This window comes from Sapajus apella, unplaced genomic scaffold (assembly GCF_009761245.1).
Source record: "Sapajus apella isolate SASKATOON/1434 unplaced genomic scaffold, GSC_monkey_1.0 scaffold26, whole genome shotgun sequence".
Classification (NCBI taxonomy): domain Eukaryota; kingdom Metazoa; phylum Chordata; class Mammalia; order Primates; family Cebidae; genus Sapajus; species Sapajus apella.
The window spans coordinates 8,129,883-8,151,694 of NW_022436966.1; the positions used below are offsets into that span (position 1 = coordinate 8,129,883).

General features: G+C 37.2%; 1 protein-coding gene across 3 annotated transcripts in view; it reads right to left on the reverse strand.

The window, feature by feature from the left end:
- Positions 1 to 422: 422 nt before the first annotated feature.
- ACTR2 (actin related protein 2) overlaps positions 423 to 21,812 on the reverse strand; it is a 37,369-nt gene continuing 15,979 nt past the window's right edge. For all 3 annotated transcript variants that reach the window (XM_032291940.1, XM_032291939.1, XM_032291941.1), the window contains 7 exons: positions 17,969 to 18,184; positions 17,361 to 17,433; positions 14,364 to 14,500; positions 13,017 to 13,166; positions 10,138 to 10,283; positions 6,416 to 6,548; positions 423 to 2,987 (listed from right to left, as the gene is read on the reverse strand). In XM_032291940.1, coding sequence (XP_032147831.1) covers positions 2,817 to 2,987; positions 6,416 to 6,548; positions 10,138 to 10,283; positions 13,017 to 13,166; positions 14,364 to 14,500; positions 17,361 to 17,433; positions 17,969 to 18,184 — 1,026 coding nt within the window. In that variant the 3' untranslated portion in view covers positions 423 to 2,816. The remainder of the gene's footprint in view (positions 2,988 to 6,415; positions 6,549 to 10,137; positions 10,284 to 13,016; positions 13,167 to 14,363; positions 14,501 to 17,360; positions 17,434 to 17,968; positions 18,185 to 21,812) is intronic.

Genomic DNA, 21,812 nt, shown 5'->3' on the forward strand with positions numbered 1-21,812 from the left:
AGCCCTCATCCTCAAGACTAGTATAAAAGCAAGAAGTGGTCAGTTAAATATATTTTAATCCTTCTTTTATTTTGTTAAAAATAATATGCCTAAAAATCTGAAGATGAGCTAATATGACCTTGAAAGAGGGCATGTGAAATTCTGCGAAAGCCACCTTAAATCTCTTGGGAAAAATCAAAACAATGTGTTGGAAGAAAACAGCCTCTGATGTAGCTACAAATTGCTCTTCTATTTTCTTACATATTTATAAAATCATACCAGAAATAATGAGTTGTTTATCAATAACGGAACACTGATGTTAACTTGACCTAATAGCTAGCATAAAGCTGTCAATTCATCCTGCATTAACAAAAATAAAAATATGAATAAAAGAAAATGAAGTGAGATAAAAAACTATTAGAAAGAAAATGACAAAATTCAAGTTGACTTTGAAAAAATCTGATTTTATTTTCTGAATCAAAAAGAAGTATTTCATCTTAAATTTAGACTGTTTGGCTTTCCACTGATATCTCAAGATACTTTCCAGATATTAACAGTGCTCAGAACTATGTAAAAGTTAACAACCAATACCATGTTTTAAAGAAAAAAGTTTAAATGCAAGACTAATGTCTTGGGGACACCAGTAAATGTATTTCTAAGAAACCCTTCTCAAAGGTCAAAGTATTGGCAATTCTAATTAAAACATTTAAAATGTTTAATTATTGGAAATTTAAGTTCCAACCGTTCAAGAGCTAAAGAATCAGATCGCTTTTAAAAACAATTTTTTTCTTCCTGAGGGATTCATACATGACAACAACTCCAGTTAAACATAATACTCCACCCAAATCTCAAATTTAAATGCATTATTTCACCTTGGAATAGTAAAATTACAAAATGGAATTTCTAAATTATAATATATACACATAATACACCATTTTAACTGTCATGTTTACCAGCAGAATTATGAGATCAAAACAAATTTTACATTCAAGGAACAAACAATAAATGCTCTTTCATTGTTTTAAAAGTCCATTCCATTCTTTGTTGTTTTCTACTTCCATATTTTAAAATTATGACCAAAGGACCAAGGCCAAGTCAATCCCATTTCCCTGAACCCAACAGCCAGTAGGTACTGGCCTTACATATGCATCCTTTAACAAGCCCAGTTCTCAAAAGGCTGGGGGTACTCATATAAGAAGAAGATTTGGGAACACTTTAGAATTGCAAAGTGACTCTAAGATCCACTTTCCCAAGATCTAGTACGGGCTATTCATGCGTTCTGAAGCATGTCCAGCATGCAGGCAAACTTATCTGTTCAAATTGAGGTAAAACAGACAAAAAATACTTAATATTAACAGAAGCTACATAATTAAAACTAACTTTTCACTGCTTATTTAATATAAACTAATTATGTATTCTTACAAAACAGATACCCTCAAGTCAATAATTTCTTTTATTTTTCAAATTGAGAAATATCTCATGTATAGGTACTAGTTGATATTTTTTCAGATACCAAGGAATACCAACAGGATTCATAAATAGGATTTTCTGACACAGGCAGGAAAGTCTGCTAACATTTACAGAATACCAAAGACTTTCAAGCTTCAAAGATGGGTGAAAGTTAACAGTTCCAATTAGTTTTCCAGTACAAATAAAAAATTTTAATCTTGATTTTTTTTGGCCAACATTTTAAACAGTCAAATTTTACTCTACTTCCAGGTTTCAAATCCAAACAAACAAACAAAAAAACTAATGAAAATTACCCAACTGGCAACAAGTCCCATATTCCAGTGTTATTTTTAAACTGCCAATTATAACCTACTGCCAGAAATTATTTGTTAAGTACCTGCTTGTTTTATTAAGCACTGGTCAATTATATAAAAGAATAATTTGCTAGAATGATACTTGGCACTGGCTTATCTTAATACTTCTTGAATAAGCAGAAGCATTAACACAACACCAGATCTTAAGCACTTTTAAATCTGTAATTTGAATTCCAAAAGGACTTTTAAATGTTACTTTTACATTGATAGACTGTAGGGAGTCTAGTCCCAGCTAACATGGTTGATTTTAAAAAACAAATAAATCCCTAAGCCACATGGTAATGGAATACTACAGTTGCTTTTTATATCATATGGAAACAGTTCCAGACAGAGCACAAGTAGAAGAAAACCTGCCAAATCAAAGTACTGTAAATAAAGTTCCTCTTATGTACTCCAGTGAGAAAACCTCAAAAATAAAAATCAAAAGACCACCCACTGTTACCCCCCTCCACAAAACCCACCCAAAACACTTTAGCTCTGAACCTAACATTTCCCTAAGATGTTCACAGGAGAAGCTTTAAGGTACTTAAAGCTGCAGCAGTACAGTTGAAAGCGCCACACTACAGGGGAAATGCCCAAAGGGCTCAGCAGCTGCCTACCCATCCCGAACCACCCCCATCCCAGTAATATGTAAAAGCTCCTGTTAAAGATTTTTTCTTATGCTAATAAAGGCATAGCACCTAGTGTGCTAAAGACTACAACTAGCAGCATTAGAGCAGTAAAGTGAAAATAGGAAGCCCACAGGAATGATCTAAATGCCTACTTAGAAGCAACAAAGCAGCAGACAAGATCCTTAGCCCTCTCATCTATGCAGGGAAGCAGTTGAATTACACTCAGATTTACCCACATTAACAAAAATTTAACAAAGCTTCCCCAAGACACCAGAATAAAACTTGACCTTTCCAGTGAAATGGCACAGAGAGGCCTCTTCCATGTCCTGGAGTTGAATGAGTTCAGAGATTGGCAATAAAGGAAAAAAGAAAGCATTACGGGTGTGATGGGAACACGCTCTGTTTATCGAACAGTCACACCAAGTTTCTCTAGCACACGGACACCCTTTTCTTGGTACTCTTGTCGGGTCATCCAAAAGTTGTCTTTGTCTTTCATGATATCTGCTAGAACTGCACCACCCAGGAATACCATGTGCTTTCTGCGGGGTGGGTCTTCAATGCGGATCTTAAATTTCTAAAGGAGAAAGAAAGGATATTAAAATGGTTACATATGCACAGTGCTTTTTGCTTTATGAAAATGACTTTTTAAATATATGGCTTTTGCTCAACCTTACAACAGTCTTGTCATATAAGCAGAACAGTACGATTTGGTACCTGAGGTACAAAAACATTTAGTAATTTGCCCAAAGCTCATGTTTAGGAGACCACACATCTATCCCAGTATGCTTGGAACAGTCCTGATTTACATGCGGTATCCCATCGTTATTAACACCATCCCTTTTCATTCTTGAGTGTCCTAATTTGATCAATAAATTACACGACTGAACACCCTACTGAGAGACCAAACATCAGAGACATTATTATAGCAAATTTTCCATCCACTGGCAGAAGACCACTTGAGGAAGTTCTGGATAAGAGGACTTCCATGACTTCTTCAAGGTCTAAGACTATTATGATTCTAATCCAGTGCAATACAGTCAAACTGAAGTTCTTTTCTTTTAAGCAAAGCTTACTTTTATTGTCTCAAAATCAAATGAAATGTTCCTAAAATAAACAAGGCCAAATATGGTCAAAACAAATCATGGGGAGGTTATGAAAAAATGAACACAGCAACCAAAATCAAAGACAATTGGGAAAAGTTTTATACTCTGTAGCTGCTATTAAATGCCTAGGAAGGATACACCCTTATCTTTATGGTTGGTCAACACCTGAAAGAGAAATCTTAAAATGACATAGCAAGTTTTCATTTACAGTGTCACAATCCTGCAAAAAAGACTCAATGTAACTATGTCATTCTAAATCATTTGTATATTAGGTCACATAAGTGAACTGTAGTAATCCAAGATAAAGAAAAACATCAGTTTATGTACCAATTCTGAGACTAACGTACTGTTTCATTGTTCTAGTTACATTCTTGCTCTTCGGTAGGGGTCAGCAAACTATTTTTTGTAAAGGGCCAGACAGTAAATACTTGAGGCTTTGCAAGCCTGACAACTACCCAACCCCCCATGTAGCTAGAAGGTGCCCACAGACAATATGTGACTACAGGTAACATTATGTAAACAAATGGGCTTGGCTGTGTTCCAATAAAACTTTACAAAAACCAAGCAGTTTTGGCATAAAGATCATAGATGCCTACCTCTGCTCTAAGGGAAACTTAGCTAGCTCCTGAAGACACTGCTGCTTCTGTAAATATCTCAGCTGGTTACTGTTTGTCTCTCTCACACTACCTTAACCCTGGAGGTTTGGGAATATGAGTTCTTGCTCTTCATTGCTGCTTCTATCTGGCTCATCCCTAAAACTCCACAGCCCCATGTGACATTCATTCTATCAGATTATTCCATCTACCACTCCCTCCTTGCTGAACTCATCTATAGATTCCTACAGACAAATTGCACCTGCTCTCAAGCAGCTGAAAAAGATGGGAAGGAGACAAAACATCTTGCTTTAATGTAACACTAACCTCAACTGAGCCCTTCCTGCTGCTTGGCAATCGTATTACATTTCTCTATTCTCTTTTCCATTCTCCAAAACAACCTCTATTCTAAAACTCTACCATCCCTTCCCTCCTCCCATCGCCTCCTAACTGGTCTCTCAATGCCCACCTTTGTTCCCTCTTCCTCCAAGGGTCTATTCACCACACCAGACTTAATGATCCTTTAAAAATATACACCAGATCCTATCATTTATGTGCTTAAACTGCCCCCCACCCAAGAGTTTCCACTTCACCAGAAGCCAAACCCTTTACCATGGCTGAACAAGACCTGCCCTCCTGCTACCCTTCTGATCTCATCTCCCACTTGCCCCCGTCTCTTGCTCACTCTGCTCCAGCCACACTGGCACACTCCCACCTTGGGGCTTTTGCACTGTTCCTGCCTGGAAGATTCTTCCCGCAGACAGCTGCATGGCTCACTCCGCTCACACTCAACTTAGGTCTTTGATCAAAAGTCACTTCACCCAAGAGGCCTTTCCTGATCAGTTTATGAAGGAGCACACATCCTCCCCAACCACTAACATCTTCCAGCTCTTCACCTTTTCTTCATACCACTTACTACAACTAATAAAGTATTTAGACTAAAAACAGGGATTCTGTTTTCATTGTTTTGTTTGTCCCCAGCACCTAGACCTCTGTTTGGCACTCAGGAGTTCAGGAAATGTTTGCTGAATAAATGATCACCTGAGATTGATTTTAAATTATATGTAAAACTCCATAAAAATCAGAAAAACAAGTGAAGTACTTAGATAGCATGGCTCCTTTCCAGTTTGTTAATCTATTTAATGCATGTGAGCCCATACTCAATTTAATTTCAATAATTTGAGTCATATATGAAGGATGTAACACACAGTACTCTGTAATAAGTAATCTCATTATCTAAAACAGTTGATCGAAGTCAGCGAGACAAAGCTCAGAAATTAACTCCCGGCTGAGTATACAGATAACTCTTAGTTGAGTATATTAGATAACTCTTGGTTGAGCATATAGCACAAACTGTATACTTCACACAGTCCAGAGTTTGGTGAGAAAAACACAAAACCCATGCCAAAGAAACATCAACTATTAAAGTTTAAACATTTCTTTCTACTGTACATACCAACAACTACCAATTTAAGTCTGTTTCAAGAGCTATGACAGTTACTGGAATGTAAAAAAAATTTGAGACATGATGTTTTACAACCTGACTGAGAGAAGACATAATGCAACAAATAGCCAGAAAATAACCTAAAGTCAGAAATATGAGATAGCCCAACAGAAGTGCTGAAGGCTAATTAATTGCATGTCCAAAAAATAAGTTTTCAACACAAAACAAAACCCAAGTGGGGCATTTATTTCCCCATAGTACAGCTGGTTCTTCTCATGCACATAGAGATGCCTCAGAGTCTGCGCTGGTTGTTACAGATGAACCAGAACTTTTGGCCCTGACCTGGCTGCCTCTATCCATTGACTATAGAGGTGATCAGAGTTTATCTTGAACTATTTCCTTCTTCCTATCATTTCCAGGCTGCACTTGACTGCAGTTAAGAATTTGTTTAGGAAGACGTCTTGCTCCCTCTGGTGGTTGTCAAGATTCACAAACTACTGTATAGGCTTTTATTTTTTACTTTATTTTTTTGAGTCGGAGTTTCGCTCTTGTTACCCAGGCTGGAGTGCAATGGCGCGATCTTGGCTCACCGCAACCTCCGCCTCCTGGGTTCAGGCAATTCTCCTGCCTCAGCCTCCTGAGTAGCTGGGATTACAGGCACGCGCCACCATGCCCAGCTAATGTTTTGTATTTTTAGTAGAGATGGGGTTTCACCATTTTGACCAGGATGGTCTCGATCTCTTGACCTCGTGATCCACTCGCCTCGGCCACCCAAAGTGCTGGGATTACAGGCATGAGCCACCGCGCCCGGCCTTGTATAGGCTTTTAAAAGAATGTTAATAGTTGATTTACTAATACTTACAGAAAGTTTTTCCACATCTCCCTTTAAAACTCGTTCTAAATAAAGCTGTTTAAGTTCTCGTTCCAACCGTGATGGCAGGCCAGGGTACATAGTAGACCCTCCAGAAAGCACAATGTGTTTGTAGAATTCAGATCTAGAAAAGCAAAATGGTTATTCATTTGGAGTTTTAGATTAGGAAAATGGTATCTCAGTGTTACTGTTACTTACGTCAGCCTCAGGGGATGGCTGGCAGAATTAAATAAAATTCCACATGTAAATCATAGGGCTGAATATTTGCTGTTATTACTACTGTGAAGTAACGACCCCTCTTCACATATAAAATCTTTTTATAATTTTGATGAAAATAAAATACTTCTAAAAGTATATAATACACTTTCTTGTGAATGTAACTGAGACTTCTAATAATGACCAAGATTTACACAACAAGCCTCTAGTATTTAGACTATGTTATCACAGTGCTTCTGTGATATGGTTGTGAGATGTGGTTGTTTACTATAATTAGCCATATTCTACTTTAATTCAGAATTCCTGCTTTTTAATTTTTCCATTTGCCTTTTGTAGTTTTCTTTTTTGTGCCTTTTCTTAGAGGCTGTCTGCTGTTATTTTTGGCTAGATTGATGCGTATGCTTCTTATAGCAGTCCCCTCTTTTTTCCTTAAACATGTTGTTGTCTAGGATTTAGGTAAACCAATCTAAAAAGACTGCATATGTAGTAAAACTAACAGAATTTGAGTGAGGATCTGAGGAATAATTCTCACAGTAAAGTTTGGGAGCTGATTCACATCCATTTTGGCCTTATTCAACCTGGCTTCCAGGTTTTTACTTGCTTCCAGGTTCTCAATCGCTAAAGCTACTACAACTCTAACAAAGCATTGTTTTTGTATTTAATTGCCAAAGCAAGCCAGGTGAATGTTGCATAAACTAAGCAGGTGAAGTACAGCTACTTGTGATATGTACACATAAACATTTACATGTACATTTCCAACATGCAGAACACACAAGACAAAATTTGAGTTGTGCCACTTTGCAATGCAAACTGTGCGGAGAAGGCGCTGAACCTGAATCCTGTGCTTTAGGAACGTCGATGCTTTATCACCAATAGGCATGTACTTTTAAACACAATTTTGCTCTGAATGGTCATCAAATCAAAGGACAAAATCATCTACCTGATCTCTAACATGAGAATTTACCATACTTATGAAGGCTAGATTCGATTTTTGATCATCTTCCATCAGGTTTACAGCTTGTTGTGAGTCAACTGCTATTTTTATTAATTTCTATTATCCTGGCCCTGAAGCCATCCCATCAAAATTAATTAGTTGGCTATTTAACTCAGGGTTACACAAATAAATGCTTGCTGCACAAAATGCTTCTGGGTCAATTCATCTATAACTTGAGTGTAGAGGAGGGCTTTCTAACTATGACTCAAGCTCTAGATGCAATAAAAGACTATAAATTTTTTATATGACTAAATAAAAACAAACTTTTGCATGGCCAAAACACTAACAGCAATAGACAAATGGCAAACTGAAAATATCTGTAAAAGATACCAGAAAGCTAAAGAAAACTTCGAAACTAAGAAAAAAAACAACCCCAAAACGTACAGATAATAAGCCATGAACAATCTGCCAAAAAAAGGTATTAAAAATGTTCCTTAAACATATAAAAATATGTTCAACCCCACTATTTCCTTTTAGTAACTTTTTTTTGTGGCGGTGGGGAGAGATGGGGTCTCACTCTGTCACCCAGGCTGGAGTGCAGTGGCACCATCATGGCTAACTGCAGCCTCGACCTCTCAGGCTCAAGCGATCCTCCCACTTCAGCCTTCTGAGTAGCTAGGACTACAGGAGTACACCACCACCATACCTGGCTGATGTTTTTGAAAAAATTTTACGTAAAGACAGAGTCTACATATGTTGCCCAGGCTGGTCTTAAACTCCTGGGCTTAAGCAAACCTCCTGCCTTAGCCTCCCAAAGTGCTGTGATTATAGCCACAAGCCACCACACCTGGCCTGACTTCACTCCTAATGAGAGAAATAAAAAGTAAAATTACACACAAATAATTTCTCACTCATCAGATTGGTAGAAAGGAGAATTGAGACGGGCGCGGTGGCTCACGCCTGTAATCCCAGCACTTTGGGAGGCCGAGGCGGGTGGATCATGAGGTCAAGAGATCGAGACCATCCTGGTCAGCATGGTGAAACCCCGTCTCTACTAAAAACTACAAAAAATTAGCTGGGCATGGTGGCGCATGCCTGTAATCCCAGCTACTCAGGAGGCTGAGGCAGGAGAATTGCCTGAACCCAGGAGGCGGAGGTTGCGGTGAGCCGAGATCGCGCCATTGCACTCCAGCCTGGGTAACAAGGGCGAAACTCCGTCTCAAAAAAAAAAAAAAAAAGAAAGGAGAATTGATACAATTGCCAGAGAGGGAAATTTGGTAATATCTAACAAAAATACATGCATTTACATCAAACAAAGAAGTTTCTGTGGCCAGGTATGGTGGCTCATGCCTGTAATCCCAGCACTTTGGGAAGCTGAGGGAGGTGGATCACTTGAGGCCAGGAGTTCAAGACCAGCCTGGCCAGTATGGCGAAACCCATTTCTACTAAAAATGCAAAAAAAAATAGCTGGGCATGGTGGTGCATACCTGTAATCCTAGCTACTTGGGAGGCTCAGGCACGAGAACTGCTTGAAACCGGGAGGCAGAGGTTGCAGTGAGTCAGGATTGCACCACTGCACTCCAGCCTGGGTGACAGAGGGATATTCTGTCTCAAAAAACAAAAAACAACAAAAAAAGAAGTTTCTGAACAGCAAAGGAATTATCAACAAACTGAAGATACAACCTATAGAATGGGAGAATATATTTATAAACCAGATATCTGATAAGGGGGTTAATATCCAAAATATATAAGGAACTCAAATCTCAAATGACTCAATAGCAAGAAAATAAATATCCCAATTAATAAATGGGCAAAGGACCTGAACAGACATTCCTCAAAAGAAGATATACAAATGGAAAAAATGCTAAGCATTCCTAATCATCATGGAAATAAATGCAAATTAAACTACACCTGTTAGAATGGCTATTATAAAAAAGAGGAAAGGTAACAAATACTGGTGAGGATGTGGAGAAAAGGAAACTCTTATACACTGCTGGTGGGAGTGTGAATTAGCACAGCTATTATGAAAAACAGTATGGAGGTTCCTCAAAAAATTAAAAATAGAACTACCATATGATCCAGCAATTCCACTACTGGGTATATCTCCAAAGGATCTGAAATCAGCATGACTATGTAAGAGAATATCTTTATCCTTAGGAAACACCAATTGGTAAAGAATTGATGCATTTAATCTACTCTCAAATGGTTCAGAAAAAAAACAGAATGAAAAAGCAAACATGCAGAACATTAGAATTAGTAAAATGGTAAAACTAGATAAAGCATATAGATAAATTTTCTGTATTATTCTTGCAACTTTTCTGTAAGTCTGAAATTATTTCAAGTAAGTTTAAAGTGGCTTCTGAGATACAATGATGTAATATATGTTGTTCAACATCCAGTTTCGCCCTATCAAAAAATTATTTTGCCTTATCCAAAAACATGATTGAGATAATAAACAACTTAATCATTCTATTTAATTCCATCTATTTCTGATAAATAACTCAAAAAATTTTTTCCTTTATTGTTTTTCTGATAAATAACTTTGAAATCATTTATAATGTACCTGGTATCAATGTCAGCTGCCTGAATTGTGTTAAAAAGCAATTCCGCAACACCAACTCCTTCAACATTGATCAAGTGAGGCTGAAATAAAGCTTCTGGTGCTTCAAATCTCTCTCCCCCAACTTTGATGATACGTCCATCTGGGAGCTAGAAACCAAGAATAATCAGGTACTAATCAGCAGAAGATTAAAATTTCCCAGTATTCTCCAGAACTCTAGTACTTTTAGAAACATCTGTTCTGCAACCAAAATATTACCAGCAACAATTTTTCCTAAAATATATTTTGGAAAAAAAAGGTAAATTCAATAGATTTAGGTAACTATTCTCATCACATTCTGTTTTGCTTTTAAAAATGGTATGCCACTTTGCAAACAGATCATTCCTTATTAAGAAAAAGCAACCCCATCAAAAAGTGGGCGAAGGATATGAACAGATACTTTTCAAAAGAAGACATTTATGTGGCCAACAAACATGAAAAAAAAGCTCATCTTTGCTAGTCATTAGAGAAATGCAAACACTCCAGTTAGAATGGTGATCATTAAAAAGTCAGGAAACAATAGATGCTGGAGAGGATGTGGAGAAACAGGAACACTTTGACACTATTGGTGGGAGTGTAAATTAGTTCAACCATTGGGGAAGACAGCGTGGCAATTCCTCAAGAATCTAGAACAAGAAATACCATTTGACCCACCAATCCCATTACTGGGTATATACCCAAAAGATTATTATAAATCATTCTACTATAAAGACATATACATATGTATGTTCACTGCAGCACTATTCACAACAGCAAAGACTTGGAACCAACGTAAATGCCCATCAATGTTAGACTGGATAAAGAAAATGTGGCACATATACACCATAGAATACTATGCAGCCACAAAAAAGAATGAGTTCATGTCCTTTACAGGAACATGGATGAAGCTGGAAACCATCATTCTCAGCAAACTAACACAGGAACAGAAAACCAAACATTGCATGTTCTCACTCTTAAGTGGGAGTTGAACAATAGGAACATACGGGCACAAGGAGGGGAACATAACGCACTGGGTAGAGCCTGTTAGGGGATGCGGGAGGGACAGTATCAGGAGAAATACCTAATGTAGATGACGGGTTGATGGGTGCAGCAAACCACCATGGCACATGTATACCTAAGTAACAAATCTGCACGTTCTGCACATGTATCCCAAAACTTAATGTATAATAAAAATAAATAAATAGGCTGGGAGCAGTGGCTCACGCCTGTAATCCCAGCACTTTGGGAGGTCAACGCTGGAGGATCATTGTAGGTCAGAAGCTCAAAACTAGTCTGACCAATATGATGAAACCCCGTCTCTACTAAAAATACAAAAATTAGCTGGGCATGGTGGCATGTATCCGTAATCCCAGTCACTCGGGAGGCTACAACAGGAGAAACACTTGAACCTGGGAGGTAGAGGTTGTAGTCAGTCAGCCGAGATTGTGCCACTGCACTCCAGCCTGGGCAATAAGAGTGAAACTCCATCTCAAAAAAGATTAAGATTTCCCAGGTCTGACAAAACTTTTTCTTTAGTTTCTAATACTGTGTCTGGCACATATTGGAAGGACAATAGCGTTTGTTTAACAAATAAGGGAATTATTGGGTACTTTATCACAACATAAAGTAAAATAAATTAAAATAAAATAAATGGGTTTACTATTTGGATCACTATCTTAACAACAAATTTTTTTTTGACACCAAGTCTTACTCTATCGCCCAGGCTGGAGTATAGTGGCATGATCTCGGCTCACTGCAACCTCCACCTCCCAGGTTCAAGCAATTCTCCTGTCTCAGTCTCCAGAGTAGCTGGGATTACAGTTGCCCACCAGTTTGGTTGGCTAATTTTTTGTATTTTTGTAGAGACGGGGCTTCGCCATGTTGGCCAGGCTGGTCTTGAACTCCGCTCCTTGGCCTCCCAAAGTGCTGGGATTACTGGCGTGAGCCACCAGGCCCAGCCAACAACACATTTTTTATGATTACTTTAAAAATGACCATTTTGCACATATTTGTGAATATGCAGAGCTAGTATGCATCATATGGTTTTAAAATACTTGCTTTTCTTGCCTGTTACTCTGTTTCATTTTAGTAATAACTAGATCAAAGATGAGACCTGGAAGTACTTTATACTCAAGATGAATTTAATAGGCCTAAGATGGTAATTCATTAAAAATTCAAGTAGGAGCAACTCCTCTAGCGTTACACACTATAACTAGGTCCTAAATCTCATTAGCTATAATTTCAAGTTAACATTTAACATCTCATTAAAAAAATATTAAGTCAGTAAAGGCTGCCACCTACTGAATTAGTAAAGTAATACTCTAGAATGACCACTTCCAAAGTATGTTTCTTAGACCACTAATCCCATGAAATTCTGAAAAGTCTTAGAGTATAAGTCTGAGAAACAGGCATACCATATTAACAGAGTTGTGTATATATTAGCATACCAAAGGCTCTGAGAAGTTCAGTGAAGTGAAATCAGCTGTTCCCCAAATTTATCTGACAATGTAATCCTTTTTAATTTTTGTGAAATGCTTAACATCTCAGGGAAATAAAGTTCTGTAAAATGTATGTTGAGAAATGCTATGCCAAATACTAGAATCTCGAAATAACATCTCACATCTAATTATATCCTAGCATAGAGTGTAATTTATGATTCTTGCCTTAATTTGCATTATATGGTGCCCTAAAATAGTTAAATAATAGAATCTTAATGTAGAAAACGACATTAAAAGTCACACATATACATATTACAACAACCCAAGACAAAAATACAGATTTTAAGAAAACCTCCTTAAGCTGACACCAATAATCTTAATTGTCCACTTTAAAACACATATATATTATACACTGGAAACACTTACCGTATAAGATTCAACTAATACTGTGGTTTCTAAGGCCAGTTTCTGCTCTTGCTCAATATTGTATCCCACGTAACACAGTTTTTCTTTAATCATGCGAACCGTTTCAAAATCAGCAGAGTGGTTGAAGGCATATCCTCGCAACAGAAGCAGCTGGTACAAAAAAATAGCAGTAAGTTCATAGGAAATCTGAATGAATTCTACTCTGCAAAAGCTATTAATGCTCATTAAATATGTCACATCAATAACAAACATAATGGGCAGTAGATTCTCAGCTCCTACTATTTCAGAAGTAGGATTTTCCCTGCCATAAAAAAACTTATATTTTAGTTTCAGAGAGGGTAAAAGAATTAACAATTCATAAGAAAGTCAGTAAAATGACTAGAAAAGTCAGTTTTTGAAAAGCACTGCATGAGTACTAATGTTTAGATAGTTTTGATAAACAATCAAAAGTATATTAATGAATAAATATTATTTTAGTACTAGACTCCTGTAGCCTGCAATATGAAATGCTCCCAGGTCTTACAAATTTTTTTCTTTAGTTTCTAATACTGTGTCTGGCACATATTGGAAGGACAATAGCATTTGTTTAACAAGGGAATTATTGGGTACTCAAAGGTATGATCTCTGGTGTTACTAAATGCTAAAAAACATTATTCTAGCTTCTTAAATCTCTAGTTTCTTAAATGCTAGAAAATATTACTATTTAAAAAAAAAACCTGCTGAGAGAAAAACATTACTAGACTTCACAAATTAAAAAACAAATAAAAAAGATCCTCTAATATTGAGTCTGTGTTCTAAAGATGACCCAAAGTGGATATATTCCATGAAAACTACTAAACATGGACGTCTGGCATATTTGGGCTGTTTTTCTCAAATATCATTAATTTGCTATCACTGCATTCTGTGGGAAAGGACAAGAGTAGGCAACCCAACCAAGATTATGGCCTAAAACATACCTGGTCAGAGAAAGGTTTTATGACAGAAAAGGCTGCCTGAGCGGTCCAAAAATGTTTCAAGTCAGGGGTCTCTTCCATCTTTGAAATATCTGTCTAGTCATTCCTCAGGAATAACAAATATAATTATGAAATGATATAATATACTCTCATTAGTATACAAAGACTATGTGTGTAAACCTTTTTTCTTTTTTTCTTGTTTATATATATATATATATATATTTTTCCTCATGTGTATAAATCTTATATGGATTTTTATATGAATAAAGGAGGTAACTGGGTAATTTCTCTACTGGTACAGATTTGCTGGAATCCTAAAATGATACATTCAACTCTGTGTTAATTGGTAAACAAACTACAAAATCTAATTCCATGATACTTTCCTTTCACTTACCTTGATAAGGTATCTAGTTATATCCCTCCCAGCAATATCCAGTCTCCTGGTAAGATGAGGGAGAGAAAAGCCTTCATATACTGGGCAAATGTGAGTTACACCATCTCCAGAGTCTACCACTACACCAGTCAATAAACCTGCATAAAAGCCAAGGGATTTTAAATAAAAAATCAAATCAGAAAAATCAAAGTCAGCGAGTTCCAAATATAGTAGGGAAGCCAAAATAGAAATGTAACCAACCAGAAGCCAGGATTTATTATTTACTGTACTTATTTTGTAGTTTGTTTCTAATGCGTAAGTATTAAAGCAAGTGCTCTCTTTTAAAGCTTTTAGTCTACTATCATGTGCTGCCCAAGGAGATGAGAAGAAATAGACCTTGAGACTGAGGACTGAAAAAGAGAACTCTTTTTTTTTTCTTTTTTTGTCAGAGTCTGGCTCTGTCATCCAGGCTGGAGGAGTATGGTGACTCAATCTAGGCTCACATGCAATCCCAATTTCCTGGGTTCAAGTCATACCTCCCACTGTAGTCTCCTGAGTAGCTGGGACTACAGGCATGTGCCACCACGCCTGACTAATTTTCGTATTTTTTTGCAGAGACAGGGTTTCGCCATGTTGCCCAAGCTGGTCTCGAACTCCTGGCCTCAAGTGATCTGTCTGCCTTGACCTCCCAAAGTGTTGGGATTATAGGTGTAAGCCACCACACCCGGCAGAACATGTTCTTAAAGCTCTGTACAATTCTTTATTTTTATCAAACTTAATCTTAGTTTTGAATATACTACAAACAACATATATTTTGTTGTTCTGGAAAAGTTCCTATTGATACTAGACAGCTAGAAATCTAAGAAAAACGAAACTTGGCTAGCCAAAGCATCATTTTGATTATGCACTAGAAACCTTATAATAAAAGGCAATGTCTCCATGTTGCTGGGGGGGAAAAAAAAAAAAAGGTAATGTCAGTTAAGCCTAAAACAGAAGAATAGCAAAGAAGCTGCTTTGTTTCTCATATTTCCTCAACCTTTTGGGCTCACGTGATCCTCTCACCTCAGCCTCTCAAGTGGCTGGGACTATAGGTGTGCACCACCACCATCCAGCTTATTTGATTTTCTGTAGAGATAGGGATCTCACTATGTTGCTCAGACTGGTTTCAAATTCCTGAGATCCAGCAATTTGCCCACCTAGGCTTCCCAAAGTGCTGGGATTACAGGCAAGAGCCACCATACCTAGCCAAAAAAACTTTTTTTAACTCACATTTTTTAATTAAAAAAATTATTTTGACCAGAATATGCAGAATCTATAACATGTCAGTATTACATTATTATATTTTCATCCCTAGACTCTCACCCTTTTTCTTACACAAATTTGCATGTATTGTAGTATTTAATTATAACAATTTGTCTTGGGAAACATTTATTAAAACTACTTCCTTTTTAAGTTGATATAATTTGTCTTTCCTTGATGTAATAAGCCTCATAAAACTCATATACTGCCCTTTAATGTTGTCCTTTAACAGGCTTTCCATTATAAAAAAGAAAAACAAAAAGGAGGAATCCACACCATCATCAATTCAAAAATACTCCCAGTAACATCGACTAATGCAAGAATTTACGTTTTATTTCCCACAGAGCCCTTCCTACCAACCTCACCGTTTTTTCTACCACTTCCATCACATCACATCCTGGCCTTTTTTTCAAACACACTTGACTCATTTCCAGTGCCACACCCTTTTCCCACTGGATTATCCCTTTAAGTGCCTAAAAGACTACTTGGCACATTATCTGACAAGCCAAGATATTCTCAGTAAGTTCCTGTTGAATTTATAAGACCATAAAAAAAAAAAAGAGCGCTCCCCACCTGGCCAATATTTTATTTCCAATAAATAGGAAGGCAGCTGCTAATGGCAGTATCAAGAGAATGTAAGTAGTCCCCTCCATTAAACCCACCTCAAAAGTTAGAAATGCACAAATGTTTACCTTCTCCTTTTAAATCTATTACGTATTTGACAGGCATGATTTTATGCTAGCTTTTTGAATCTCTGTGTATTTTTTTGAACTCAAATTTAACAAATTTAACAAATTCCATGTATAAAAAATTAAAATGGCGGCCGGGTGCAGTGGCTCACACCTGTAATCCCAGCACTTTGGGAGTCTTGAGGCAGGCGGATCACCTGAGGTTGGGAGTTGGAGACCAGCCTGCTCAACATGGAGAAATCTCATCTCTACTAAAAATACAAAATTAGCTCAGCGTGGTGGCACATGCCTGTAATCCCAGCTATTCGGGAGGCAGGTGAATCTCTTGAACCTAGGAGGCAGAGGCTGCCACGAGCTGAGACTGCAGATTGCACGCCAGACTTGGCAACAAGAGCAAACTCCGTCAAAAAAAAACCGTAAAAAAAAAAAAAAAAAAAAGAAGCTAGGCTGGGCATGGTGGTTCACGCCTGTAATCCTAGCACTTTGGGAGGCTAAGATGGATGGATCACCTCAGATCAGAAGTTCGAGACCAGCCTGACCAACATGGAGAAACCCTGTCTCTACTAAAAATATAAAATTATATTTTATATAAAATATAAAATTAGCTGGGCATGGTGGTGCATGCCTGTGATGCCAGCTACATGGGAGGCTGAGGCAGGAGAATCACTTGAACCCAGGAGGCAGAGGTTGCCGTGAGCTGAGATCACACCGTTGCACTCCAGCCTGGGCAACAAAAGCAAAACTCCGTCTCAAAAAAAAAATTAAAATAGCTTAAAAAGAGAGAACATCCTACTTTTTTTAAAATTAAGTCTTTTTTAACCTTAAATCCTTATTTAGCAAAGGAAATAAAAATGTACATGAAATCTTATTTGACACATTTTAGAAATTGTGAAAATATTTCAAAGTATGGCATATAAGTAATGTAGTTTTCTGGGACTTATAAATTATTGAGAAACCTAATGCTCTGACATAAAACATACATAATAAATGTTGGATGAATTGATTTTTATAACAGTTAAGCTTCACCTACCTTGAGCATACAAAGTCAGAACTGCTTGGATGGCTACATATACACCAGAAAACTGGTAAGTTTCAAACATTACCTGTAAATACAGTTAGAAAAAAAAAATTGGTATTCAGAAAATCACATAATAAATATATGTTTTCTCATGGTCACAGAGTGAATTAGTTGCTCAAAATAGAATCAAATGGACCTGAAAGGGTCTTCCATGTTCATCAGCACCTCTTGCTTCTTATTAAAGTCCTGCTGCCACAGAGCTCCAAGTCTGAGGACAGATTTCTGGATACATACTAAGTCCCCAAGCATTTCATAAGAGCAACAAAGCAAAGATTTCTTCGTGTATTAGTTAATGACTAATTAGTGTGAAAGAAAGCTCTCTGCATTGAACAAGACTTTCTTAATTGATGTCCCTTAAGGGAAATACACACACGCGCACACACACACACACACACACACACACACACACACACTGAGATAAAGTCTCACTCTGCTGCGTGAGATCTGAAGGAAATTATTTTTATTATCTTTATCCATGGCAACAGTAAGAAAAAAGAAAATACTTGATTTAACATGATATCACAGTAATACATCTATGCATATCCTGCATAAAAACTCACCTCTACAATCTTCTCTCTGTTTTTGGTTGGGTTCATAGGAGGTTCTGTGAGTAAGATTTTACAATTTCTGGTATCTATATTAAGTTTCTCTGGTCCAAATGTGTAGTCCCATAGGTGTTTCATGTCATCCCAATTTCGTACTATGCCATTTTCCATAGGGTAGTTCACTTCTAACATTGATCGTAATTCACTTGCCTCATCACCAACCATAAGGTCCTAGAAAATTATAATGTCAAAGCTTTAGATCAAATTTTTGCATATTTAAGAAAACTTGGGAATAATTTTAATCTTTCTGACACTTGCAAAATAAAGCTTTTAATTCCACAAGTTAGAAAAGCTTTTCTATCAAGAACAATGTCTTAGAAAGTTTAATCATGGATAATAAATTTTTATGTACAATGTGGTTTTAAATCAATAAATTGACCTTACCTTTAACACAAATGTTTCCAAAAGAAGAGCATTAGCACAAATAAACCCCACATTTTCATATTTTGGAGGGTTTTGTATGAGGTTTCATCTGTTTCTTTTGCTCAATTGTTCAAAAAATAAAGCCTGTGATATGTGAAATAGCACATCAGGGGGAAGAAAACTTGTAGAAAAATGCTCATTGCATGCAGCACATTTCTTTGTACTAAATATCAAAATGATAAATGTTAAGTACTATAAAGCATAATGAAAGAAGCAAAAAATAAAATGATTATTACTCTATAATAATGCATATATACACCAACTATCTTATAAATGTCACAAACTTCTATCTACATATGCCTGAATTAGAATTTAAACTGTTTCTACATATGCCTCACCAGGGTGAATGAGAATTTGTAGAGATACAAGTCTTGTTTCCAATGACAGCATACTTATGATGACCCACATTTGAAAGTCACATTTTGTATAGATAATAAGGCTAAGGATGTCCTAGCATTTAGACTCATTTCAGAAAACAGGTATTTTTTTCCATTTATATTTCTTTTTCTTTTATTTCTTTTATTTTTTTTAAAGACAGGGTTTCACCATGTTGGTCAGGCTGGTCTCAAACTCCTAGCCTCAGGTGATCCACCTGCCTCAGCCTCCCAAAGTGCTAGGATTACAGGCATGAGCCACTGTGTCCGGCCTCTGTTTATATTTCTGTAGATATTTGCTATAATATGCTAAGTTTTAATTATGGGGGAATAAAGAAAAGAAGCAGCAAAATTAACATGAGTTTTGTTGTTGTTTTTTTTTTTTGAGACTGAGTCTCTCTCTACTGCCCAGGCTAGAATGCAGAGGCATAATCTCAGTTCACTGCAACCTCTGCCTCCCCGGTTCAAGTGATTCTCCTGCCTCAGCCTCCCGAGTAGCTGGGATTACAGGCACCTGCCACCATGCCCAGCTAATTTTTGTATTTTTAGTAGAGATGGGGTTGGCCAGGCTGGTCTCAAATTCCCAACCTCAAGTGATTCACCCACCTTGGCCTCCCAAAGTGTTGGCATTACAGGCATGAACCACAGCACATGGCAACATGAGATGTTTTAAAACTAAGGCTTGAAAAAATATATGAGTTTTAAATTAAAAAAAAAAAAAAAAAGATCACAGATAAAACCAACCCGAGGACTCTAATAAACAAACATCCCTGGAAAATCCACTAAAAGCAGCATCAAAAAAGTACAACATAGGTAAAAACAGATGCTAGAAATGTTCAGTAAAATTTTTGTTGCAGTTTCTTATGAAGCTGATTTATCATAACTTACTTATTACTCAAATTGTTGAATTATTAAGTGTTTAGGCTCCTTTTTTTTTTTTTGAGACGGGGTCTCACTCTGTCACCCAAGCTGCAGTGCAGTGGTGCCATTATGACTCACCACAGCCTCAACCTCCCCAGGGTCAGGTGATCCTCTCAACTCAGCCTCCTGAGTAGCCGGGACTACAGGATACATGCCCAGCTAATTTTAGTATTTTTAGTAGAGATGGGGTTTCACCATGTTGCCCAGGCTGGTCTTGAACTCCTAGGCTCCAGATATCCACCCAACTCAGCCTCCCAAAGTGCTGGAATTACAGGCGTGAGTCATCACACCCACCCAAATGTTTAGGTTCTTCTATGAGGAATATGCAAAACTAAAAATCTGTATTTATGAATTCTAATTCATGACACGCATATGTTGAAGTATTCAGGGAGAAGTATAGTGATATCTGCAACTAACTTTGAAATCCATCAAAAAACAAGATATACGGATGAATGGATAGATAGATGAACAGATAGGTAATAAATCAGTATGATATATATTAATGTTAAGATCTAGGTGATGAATATACAAGTTTCATTATAAAATCATTTCAATATTGCTATGTATTCTTAATACACTGCTTAATACAGTGTTAGTGGGAAAATCTATACCTATAATTATATACACTATTTTTGTTACTAACTTTCCTCTATGCCTTTTTTTTGTTACTAACTTTCCTCTATGTCTTTTTTTGTGTTGTACAAGATAACATTAGATAATTAGATAATATAATCAGTATTATTTCAATCAATTTGAAATAAGTCTGATCTGATTTGAACAGAAATTTACTTTTTATTTCATGCATGAATAGGGGCTTACATTACATGACCCAATGTAAACTCTAAATAAATGCCTCATGTATCTACTTCTAGGACCACACATACTATAAAGGATTAACTGAAAGAAATGTTTGGCACTGAGTATCCTTACCTTCCTCAGAACATTTAAAATGGAGTATTAACCTATTTGAGAAGTACAGTTTGACTATTCAAGCTATCCAATTAAAAAATTTTCATGTCTAAAATTTTAATTAAAAAAATCCTAGAACTATGTACAGCCTTCCCTAGCTTTGACTTTCAAAAACTAAAACTGCTAAGTGTTATATAACTTGCCTTCATCACTCAGAACCAAGTTACTAGTGATCAGATCAGACCTTAGGTTTTAACCACCTGCCCCACCACTGAACATCACCTATCTGAAAGAATTTAAAAAAACAAAAAAAACCACAGTAACTGAGATGCTGTTTCAAAGGTATTTATACTTCATGGAAAGCAGGTAGCAGGGATTATATTTGCCAAGAATCATTTTGAACAATGTCACCTCAAATTACAATACAGAGAAAACTCAAGTTCAAAAGCACAATTAAATCCCTAGAAGAAAATTCCACTGAAAACGTTTGTTTAATTACCTAATAGAGGCAGCATCTTGCTCTGTTGCCCAGGCTGGAGTGCAGTGGCCTGTCATCGACCACTATAGCCTCAAACTTCTGGGCTCAAGCGATACTCCCACCTTAATCTCCCAAGTAGCTTGGGAGGCAGGCACATACTACTATGACTGGTTACTTTTTAAAAAACTTTCTGTAGAGATGGGATCTTGCCATATGGCCCAGGCTGGTCTCAAACTCCTGGGCTCAAGCTATCCTCCCACCTCAATCTACCAAACTGCTGGGATTACAGGAATGAACCACCTCGCTCAGTCAAAAATTTCTGTTTAAGGCCGGGCGCGGTGGCTCAAGCCTGTAATCCCAGCACTGTGGGAGGCCGAGGCGAGTGGATCACGAGGTCAAGAGATCGAGACCATCCTGGTCAACATGGTGAAACCCCGTCTCTACTAAAAATACAAAAAATTAGCTGGGCATGGTGGCGCGTGCCTGTAATCCCAGCTACTCAGGAGGCTGGGGCGGGAGAATTGCCTGAACCCGGGAGGCGGAGGTTGCGGTGAGCCGATCGCGCCATTGCACTCCAGCCTGGGTAACAAGAGCAAAACTCCGTCTTAAAAAAAAAAAAAAAAAAAATTTCTGTTTAAGTAAGACTACACTGTTTTCTACAAGCACACTCTTTTCTTTTCTTTTTTAGAGTGCA